This window comes from Galeopterus variegatus, unplaced genomic scaffold, assembly GCF_000696425.1.
Source record: "Galeopterus variegatus unplaced genomic scaffold, G_variegatus-3.0.2 Scaffold234, whole genome shotgun sequence".
Lineage (NCBI taxonomy): Eukaryota > Metazoa > Chordata > Mammalia > Dermoptera > Cynocephalidae > Galeopterus > Galeopterus variegatus.
This window is the reverse complement of record NW_007726345.1, coordinates 460,391-470,110: the sequence shown is the minus strand read 5'-3', so window position 1 is coordinate 470,110 and position 9,720 is coordinate 460,391. Positions and strand designations below refer to the sequence as shown.

The 9,720-nt window shown below is 53.1% G+C and overlaps 1 protein-coding gene across 3 annotated transcripts in view; it reads left to right on the top strand.

The window, feature by feature from the left end:
* CRMP1 (collapsin response mediator protein 1) overlaps positions 1-3,958 on the top strand; it is a 72,981-nt gene extending 69,023 nt beyond the window's left edge. For 2 of the 3 annotated variants that reach the window (XM_008566322.1, XM_008566323.1), the window contains exons 13-14: positions 302-467; positions 2,921-3,956. In XM_008566322.1, the coding sequence (XP_008564544.1) occupies positions 302-467; positions 2,921-3,012 (258 nt within the window). In that variant the 3' untranslated portion in view covers positions 3,013-3,956. Of the gene's footprint in view, positions 1-301; positions 468-2,920 lie in introns of all 3 variants that reach the window. The other variant, XM_008566320.1, reaches the window with a different exon arrangement.
* Positions 3,959-9,720: the final 5,762 nt, after the last annotated feature.

Below are 9,720 nucleotides of genomic sequence, written 5' to 3'. Positions count from 1 at the left end.
AAGGGGGGTTTGGGGGGGGGGGGGGGGGAGAGGATCAGGGAAAGAGATTTCTTCTTGGAAATGGATTTGGGCTTCTCCTACTTGAAGCTCTGTGTGTGTATGTGTGTGTAAGTGTGTGTACATGTGTGTATCTGTGTGTGTGTACAGATGTATGTATCTGCGCGAGTGTGTATAAATGCACATGTGCATGTGTGTTCACGTGAGTGTCTGAGGTGACCTCAGTTGCCTCTGTCCACCCCGTCTGCACAGAAAGGCACACGTGCATAGCGTCGATCAATCACCGTTTCCCTGCTCTGTTTAGGTTTCTGGATTGCAAGGGGTTTCCAGGGGCATGTACGACGGTCCGGTGTACGAGGTGCCAGCCACACCCAAATATGCAACTCCCGCTCCTTCAGCCAAATCTTCGCCTTCCAAACACCAGCCCCCGCCCATCAGAAACCTCCACCAGTCCAACTTCAGCTTATCAGGTAGGAAAGTGGTGGGGCCCAGACTCCTTACACTGCAGCGGCTGACCCTGCAGAGACAGACACATGGCCTCACAATCACGACAAAGCAGGGAAGGGAGCAGGGGACATCCTTCCCGGTCCTCCCGGAGGAGCAGAGTGGGCCGGAGGTCACAAAGCAGAGGGGGTCCCAGGGCAGCAACATGGGATAGCTGACCTTGGTCTACAAAGAGTTTGCACCCAAATTTGCCCTGTGCTCATGCTTAACACACCTGGGAACCCCTTCCTGCCCTTACCCATGAGGCTCAGCGTGGAGTGGTGGTGGCGAGCATGAGATGGGAGGGTGGCGTGTGCTGAGTGTCTGCTCCGGCGCGTCTGCAGCCTGTTCAGCCTGCTGCAGCATACAAAGCCCTCATAGTCCGTGGGTCACGTTGTCCTCAGAGCCACCCTGGGTGCAGAGTGGCATTATTCCTATTTTTTAAAGGAGAAAAGTGAGGCCCCAAGAAATTGAGTATCAAAATACCAGTAGTTGGTGCCCGACAAATGTGTGTGAACAAAATCAAAACCTGACACATCTCCTCAAAGTCCCCAGGGCATGTGTCTGTCTGCGATTTCATCAGATGGCCACGTGAGGGCAGGCGCGCCCACGCTGGAACACTGAATTGGAACGTTTGTATGGAAGACTGTTGGAGATGTTAGTGTGGGTTATGCACGAGGCCAGGTCCTAGGAATGCAGTGATGATTCCAGTGTTTAAGGGTTACCGATATTTTTGAACAAAGTGGACCCTAAACAGAACTCGAGTGTCTCATCTGGTCCTCAAACAGCAAAACAGGGGTTGGTTTCAATGCTGGAAAACCATCTGGGGGGGGGGGCAACACACAGCCTCCCCTCAAGGAATTTGCAAACAGGACTTCTCTTCTCAAGGTATGCAGTTAAGCACTGCGCAATTGCAGTTAAACATGGACAGAACCCCTCCCCCCTTAGAACAGGACAGCACTGAAATAAAAGCCTGCTGGAAGGGCCCATCAGCCCCCTCGTTCTGCAGTTACCTCTCGGTCCTTCTGGAAGCCCACAGCGCTGCCCTCGGCCAGCCTCTTGGCAGTTTGACAAGTGACATCATTTGCTACCCACAGCACAGATGCTTTCCAGTTTAGTAACAACTTCACAGATGTCCTTTAACTGTCTGCATAATGTTACATTGTATAGATTTAGTATGATTTCGTGTCCTTTTGTCCAAAGGGTGTTTGCAAAATACAGACATGTGACCAGCAAGGTATAGATGGCTATAAGGGGAAAAGGTATTAAGAGTTAGCCTGATTCCTGGGCCTTCAGGAGACTCCTGAATTACCAGGAGGACAAACTGTCTGCCAGTGAGACAATGGGAGAAACGAGAACTCGGTTTCTAAACTGAATGCTTAGCAGCTCTCACAGACAACTCATATAATACCAGAGACAGAGAGGCCTCATCTGGTGCCCTGCTCTTATTTTTCAGAAAAGAAAATGAGGCTGAGGGTGTGGTCTCTTATTCCAGATTATCCAAGTTCACCGCACGATTTGTAGTTACACCTGAGCCTGCTGACTGGACTGTAGGACGCTCTCCGTAACTTCCCAACTTTCAGCGATATCCGTCCTTCATTGTTCATTCATTTAATAAATATTTATTATGCACCAGGCACTGGGGTTGCTGCAGTAATTTTAAATCTTTAATAAACTACTAAAGAATGCCTGTGATTAGAATGGATGGTTGGCTTTGAAGATTTAAAACAAAAAAATATTGTTCCCCCTTACGCAGCAGATCTGCCCATTGCAAATGAGGGAGGTATATCCAGCTCTGAGTAGTTCACACACATGCACGCACACGCATGCACACGCATATACGAATGCACACACACACACCATACACAAAATACCCGTAGGGCATGGGGTGCTATGTGTAAGAGTGTGGGTTTTGGACACAAACCAGTCTGGGCTTGAATCCTGGCTTCCTGGCCCAACAGCTGTGTCCCCAGGACACAATACCCGAGCTTTACATTCCTCATCTGTAGATTGGGGGTGCAAACACCCCCTTCACAGTATTGCTGTGTGCTCTAAATGCAACAGCATGTGCTCGAGCACCAAGTCAGTGCCTGCATACAGTCGGCACTCAGTACGTGTTTGCCCCCCTGTCTCAAATACATCACATTCTACTTGAGAATTTAACAGGAAGGAGCACCAGGCGGTCAGGGCTGGAGGAGGGTGACCCCAGGACGTGGGGGGTGCAGAGGAGAGCAGGGGACCTGTGGAGGTCGGGAAAGCGTCCCCGGGGTGACCCTGTCCTGAGTCCTGTAGGCGGGTGGCATGAACAGTGAGCATTTGAATTCTGGGCACAGCATCCGCAAAGGCAGGGGACATGATGGAGTACGTGGCCCTCAGGAATGGCAGGTTGAACGGATGTGAACAGGGCTCATCCAGAAATGACTGGCTCTGTCTCTTTCAGGTGCCCAGATAGATGACAACAACCCCCGGCGTACCGGCCACCGCATCGTGGCACCCCCCGGTGGCCGCTCCAACATCACCAGCCTCGGTTGAACGCTGTCGCGCGCGAGTGAGAGATTCTGGGAAGGACGTCCATTCCTCTTCCCGCCAGTGTTTTTGGAACCCACAGTTTTAGTTGGTACTGATGGGGGAAACTGAGCGATGTCCTTTCCTCTTTTGTTTAGGAAGAAGTGGTACTAGTGTGGTGTGTTTGCCTGGACCCCCTTGCCCACCGTGTGTGTTCACGCCGAGCCCACCGCAGAGCATGGTGTTTTCATCTCCCTTCCTAGTGAACGTGGGTTCTAGCATTGTCGTGTACTGTCCCCCCACTTCTAACTGCAGTGGCTCCACAATTCTCTGAGTGGTGGTTCCTTTGCACCCTGTAGCTGTTCTAGGATAGTTGGTGCATGTCCCTAGGTTATGTATGCAAGCCTGTGCGTGCGTCAGATGCGATGTCACCGAGGACTGAGGGAGATGCGAAGCCAAGCCCCCAGGGCAATTCCAAAACTCTTAAACAAAGATGTGAGCTCATTGCCCCCACCCCACATCTACAGGAGAAAGAGGCCCGCCCCAGCCCGCCCCCAGTGAAATCCGGTGCATCCTCAGAAGGGCAGGGGCAGCCTTCCACTCGGTTGCAGAGAAACAGCGGCCCGTCCTGTCAGATACCCCGCTCTCTGTGGCACGTGCACTCGCCATGGCGTCTTTCCAGTCTGTGTGTGCTCTTCCAGCCAGCGCTGGGCTTCAGGCCAAGCCAGGTCACACTCAGAGAGGGGTCTCCTGTCCCCGTTCAGGGCTAACAGTTGCTGGGGCGACGGCTGCTCCCGGCTTGCCTGAGTTCTGGTCCCTCTGAGGCGGTTGACGGGGCAGTCAGGTTTTTAAAGTTTTGTACAAAGTTTTCCTTTGTAATCACCCCCATTTTTACTTAAAACTGACTTGTTGTGGCTCTTATTTCCGAATTCAAAGCTTGTGAAAAAATAAAGAAAACAAACCGTGCTGACTGGGGTGTTGTCGTACGTGCTGGTGTCTGGGGGGTGAAGGGCGTGGCAGTCTGTCCACATAGCAACTGAGCGGTGGCCGTTGCTCCCAAGGACCCACTCTTGGTGGATCCTGGGGGAGCAGAGGACGGAGGGAGGGCAGAGCCGGTTCAAGGCCTTGGGAGGGTTAAGTCCCAGAGCTGGAGACCCAGGGAAAGACAGCTGGTGGATGAACTTCTGCAAGACAGGCTGACGTCCTGTGTCCGTCCCTCCTGTTCAGTCTTTCCTTGACTGTCCTCTTGCAGGTCTGCCTCAGACCAGAAGCTCCAATCTAAACTTGACTTTTCTTCCCTCTAGTCCCAAGGGCCAGCTGTGCATGCTAAGGGGAGTAACGTCTCATGGGAAGTGGCTTGCCTCCGTTAGCTGTCCGTAGTGGTGACGACGATGATGGTGGGGATCATGATGATGGGGATGCTCACGATATTGGCATGGCACTTGCTAGATGCCAGATGCTCTGTGTGGTAGGGACTGTGATTAGCCCCATTTTACAGATGAGGAGACTGAGTCCTAGAGAGGTCAATAACGTGTCTAAGACCACACAGTTAGGAAGTGAGAGGAACAGGATCTGAATCCACGACCCAGACAGTTTGGCTCAAAGTCCAAAGCTGCTTGTTCCTACCTACTGAGCTTCACTGTCATTCCAGGCAATGGCTTTGGGGGTCCTACAGCTACCTAATGGTTTTGGTGTGCTCTTCCCCTCCCCCACTCCTTGGCTTGGTGAGGGATTCCCTGGTTAAGGTCCAAAGATATGCTGGCTCAGGTCAGACTTGCTTGAAATATGACTAAACCCTGAAAAAGGTCGAGAACGGATAATAAGGATATTTGACGTTTGGTCTTGACCCATTTCTACTGCTACAGGGCAGCACAGGAAACTTCCAGAAGAGCAAATTGTCAGCAGTGAGTTATCCCTCCTGCTCTCGGGGCCTCATCTCAGTCCTGTCAGGGTGGGAGTGGAAGCAGCCCTGACAGTCTTTCTCTGCGACAGACTCTGAGGGGGACTTTGCCTGGCTCTCAGGTCACGAGGCCACTGCCCAGCTGCCATAACCTGGCACCTATGTCCAACTCCAGGTTCCCTGTGACCTCCAAGAGGCACAGTTACAGGGGACGGGGGCCCTGGTAAGACGGACAAGTCTTCCTTCCAGGAGGCTGAGCTGCGACATTCCTCTTGAGGCACACGATTTGCTTCCATCTCCTGAGATCTTAGGAGGAGCGAGGGACAGTTTCTCAGAAAGCTTTAGGGGATTCATTCTCTCACCCGTTCATCTGCGGCCCTAACCCCCCAGCCACGTAACAGAACAGCCTCCAGGGATTAGGATGTGGATATCATGGTGGTGGTGGGGGGGGGATTATTTTACATACCACAGTAGTCTTCTAAATTTTCTTCCAGAAGTTTCATCTTTCACGTTTGGGTCTATTATCGCTCAGTAATCTTTATGTACAATACAAGGTGGGCCTGAAGGTTCACCTTTTCCCATTTGACATCCAGCGGCCCAGCGCCCTTTATGGAAAAGACCGTCCTTCCCCCACTAAGCTGCAGTGGAGCCTTTGCTGTAAGTCAGGTGACCATAAGCGAGGGGGCCTTGTTCTGATTCGCCGCTGCAGGGGTGTGCTGCTAAGTGAATGTCGATGCACACCAGGTTGGGGCTTGTGGGGTGGGGTGTGGGGGTGGTTTGCTGTGGCTGCTAACTTCAGTGGTGTAAATACTCTCGCCATAGCCAACTTCAGGCTACCAACATGAAGTCAATGAGCCTGGAAGCCATAAAACTTAACAGTGGGCTCTATTGCCCACGAAAGGCTCGTTGCGGCCCCGCTGCATCAGTTCGTCTATCTCTGAACCCAGATGTATATTGACTCTTAAAAAGTGGGACAGAAGGAGGAAGGTTTTTGCATATACTTTTCCCCCACCCATGTAAAGCCCAAACCGTTTTCGGGTACCCCCCACACTGCCTAACTTCTTCTGGACCCCCGAGCTGGTTTAGCCACGTTGGTCATAGACAGTGGCCTGGAGAAGGTCGCTCCCCTTAGCCTGTTGCTAAATCCCTGCAGACTCCACTGAGCTGCTGTTCTGACAGACGTGCATAATGATCCTCTACGTCGCTCTTTCCAAGGCAGAAAGTGTGGGCCTGAGATTTACAATACCATTTGCCTAAAGTTTCCCTCCAATCTAGTCACTTTCTGGAGTGAAAGAGCAAGAAAAGAGGATTCCTAAATAAAAGTGACTCAGGAATTGAAGTTTCTAGTTTTCTGTTGGTGCAGACCTGCAGAGATGCCGTAGGGAAGTGTCCAGGGCCCTGGGCCCCTGGCTTCAGAGTGAAGGTCCCCCTTCCTCACTTACTGGTGGCCCCTGTTTCTATAAGCAGGAAAATCTTGCATGGTTGTGCTGGAGGTCCAGGGCCTGTTTGGGGATTTTCTGGGAGATCCATCAAAACACGCAGGCAGCCTATCCTATTATGCTTCACGCTCTTTTCCTGTTGGGCTGTACTCAGATTCCAGGTGGGGAGCTTGGGATCCTGGTTGATGCCTGGATTGTGGAGGGGTGGCCAGCTGCGGTGGACGAGAGTCATGACACGGGGGTGGATTTTTGAGCACAGCACCTGGGAGAGCTGGTCAGTCATGCTCGTGGCCATGGGGGGTCTGAGGCACATGCTCGTGGCCGCCGCAGTCAGAACAAGGTAGGGGAAGGGCTGATCGGACAATGTAGGGCAGCCAGACGACAGGGAGGGCAGGGGGCGCAGCGGGATGAGGACAGACCACGTCTAAGGAGCCCAGTGACAAAATGCAGATTCCTGAGCCTCCTGCCCAAATCTGCTGACTCAGAATCTCCGGCCTGGGGCCTGAGGATCTGTTTTGAACATGGCCCCGGGGAACACTGACCTGCAGTTGCAGGAGGGAATGCTTTGCAGCCCCCTGCCTGCCTCCTGTCCACCATGTAAGCGTGCTGTCCTGTGGCAGACGCGGCCCTGGTCAAGGGGAGGGCAGTGGGTGTAGCTCCAGGGGAAGGTCAGATATTAATCACATTATTGCCCAAAGCACCTAATCGCCCCCTCTGCTAGTGCCATAAGGAAACATTTTGGGGAGGACAGAGACTGCATATCTCCCACTCCTCATGTCTTCACGGCTTCCACATTCTGGGGAGGAAGGTGGGGGCCTCTCCTGGCCTCTGTCTCACTCGCTGCTCCCCAGGGAGGAGAAACACCTGATCAGTCAGTCTGGAAAGAAGGAGCCCTGTCCTCTCCTCACGGCACGACTGGCCTCTGGAAGCTGATTTACCACGACGTGAATGGAGCTCAAGTTGTGGCCCCTCAGTGCACAGACCCTACCAAGGCCCTGGCGTGGGCTCAGCCACATGCGCATCTGCCGCTCCTGTCCAGTCTCCAGTACCGTAGTCAGGTCTTCTAACTGCAGTGGGTTGAGACCACTGCTCCTTCACCCTCACTAACGTCCCCACATGTCAGGGGACTGCCGGGGACATTTCTGGGATCTGGGTAAGGGCTGGTTGAGTTGGTTTACTGGGGTGTGTTTATGTGGGTCGCACTGTACACCTCTTGCTGGCCAGACCAGGGCACAAAGAGCTTCCGGGAGTCCTCTGCTGCCCACGGAGATGACTCACCTGCATCAGGACACACGTGTGCAGGGGCCCAGGTGGTCGCGACACAAGTGTGTCCCATGGCAGCTGGCACTGGATATGTGTGGGCTCAGAGGACAGCTGGGATCGAGGCACACAGGGTCAGAAGCCACTCTGGAAAATCTCTCATCATCAGATGGGTGAAACTTTAAGTGGAGAAATATTAGAGCAAACTATTCCAGAGGTGAGTTAAAGAATTAACTGCGTTTAAAAATACGTTATTTTTGGACTTGGGATTTTGTGAAATTTGTCAGATTTTAAAACTATGTACTTTGTTCTTATTTTCTCTCTCGTTCTGTATATATATTTACTTTTATACCTTTTGTAAGTTTTGCTTTTTGTAAAGCATGCCCCCCCAATGTAAAAGTTTCAGGCCCCACAAAATCTGGCTCTTCGTTGCTTCTCCTTCCCTGCTGTGTTTTTGGGGTGTCTCAGGAGGCAGGTCATGTCTGCGTCACCGGGTGGGTGAGTTTAATTCAGCGTGGAGGTACGAGCAAGCCCCTGTGACCACGGAGCCACCCTGGTCCTCCGAGTTGGCTCTGCCGGTTATGAAGCAGATATGTAGGTCTCTGTCTGTCTGACTTCTTTGTCTATTTTGCAACTGGTTCTGAACTTGGACGAGAAATAATGGAACATTATCCCACCCCAGTCCCAGCAGCAAAATATAATATGCTGGGTGTGTAAGAGGGGCCTGATCTTGATGGGGGTTAAGGGGCAGGGAGGGCTTTCTGAAGACGTGAATCCCGAGTTGATGTGAAGAGCAGCAGGGAGCTAACGAGGCACAGGGCGTGGGGAGGGGACAAGGCTGTTCCAGACAGAACGAACGTCCCATGCAAAGGCCCAGCAGTAGGCAGGGTTGTGGCACATTTGAGGACAAGAGAGGAGACAGAAGCTGGATGCAGAGTGAAGGGGAGAGGGGGCCCGTAGCAGACCTCACAGGGTCTCACTATCGAGGTTAAAGATTTTGCTTTTTATCCTAAGAGCCAGGGAATGCCGCCAGTGGCAGATCTGTGTTTGAGAGAGTGTGGGGAGCAGATTCCAGGAGATGGGGCCGGGCAGGAGGGAGGAGTCGGAGCAGTTAGGAGTCTTCTGCGGTGGCAGCCCCATCAGCACCCCCTGCCAGGGGTTCAGAAGTCACACGGCACAAAACAGGCCCAGGCCGGCCAGAGAGTCCTGGGAGAGTGTACTGGCCCTGTAAACCCTATTGGCTTCACCCTGGTGTCTCGAGCCCAGCTCAGAGAGGGCTGTTTTTATAAAAAAAAATCACTCACCTCCTCATGATACCACCACTCACGGCCCTCTTCCAATTCCACCTCCGTCCATCGCCGTAACAACCCACTGCCCACGAACAACTGAGACCTGGAACCGAAGTGGCGTGAGGGCGGTTGAGACGTGTCCTGGGGCCTCAGCGCTGACCTTCCTCTTTCTCCCCTGGCCCTTCGTGTGCCACATTCAGCTTTAAAGCCCTCATCAGGGTCAGGTGTCCCCAAGCCTGCTCCCGGCGACCTGCTGGGCATCCCGTGTCTTCCAGACAGCCACATTTTATGTTAATCAGGGAGGCAATTCCACAGCAGAAGTCACCGCTGTGCTCCTGTTCACAGAAGTGTCAAGTTGTGGTGTGATGAGAACACGACAGTCCTTACCGAGTTATGGGCCCCAAAGTGTGCCAAGCACACAGCTGGGTGGTGAGGGTGGGGCAGGGCCCAAGAGCAAATGACATACTCCCTGGGGCTAAGAAAGCTACACGTGAGAAGCAAAAGGGCTGATGCAGCAGCCGTGAATTGGGCCTGCAAGGCCAGTGGAGGGCAGTGGCCGGGGGCGTCTCACAGGGAGGAGCGTGCACTGGCCTTGCGAGCGACACTTGAAATCCACCTGTGATCTCTCAGTGCTCTCGTCTCAGGTGGACTGGCCCATCCTGGTGCAACCAGGGGGCCTGCCTGTACCATACGCACATCCCCAAATCAGGTGTCCCCAACACAGGAGCTGTCTGCCTCCAGAATGCCTCTGTGCAGATGACCCGTGTGACAAGAGAAAAGGGATTTCTGTGCAAACCAGGTTCTGAGGATGCTGCAGGAAGGAAGCCATCGCCTTTTACAAAAGACC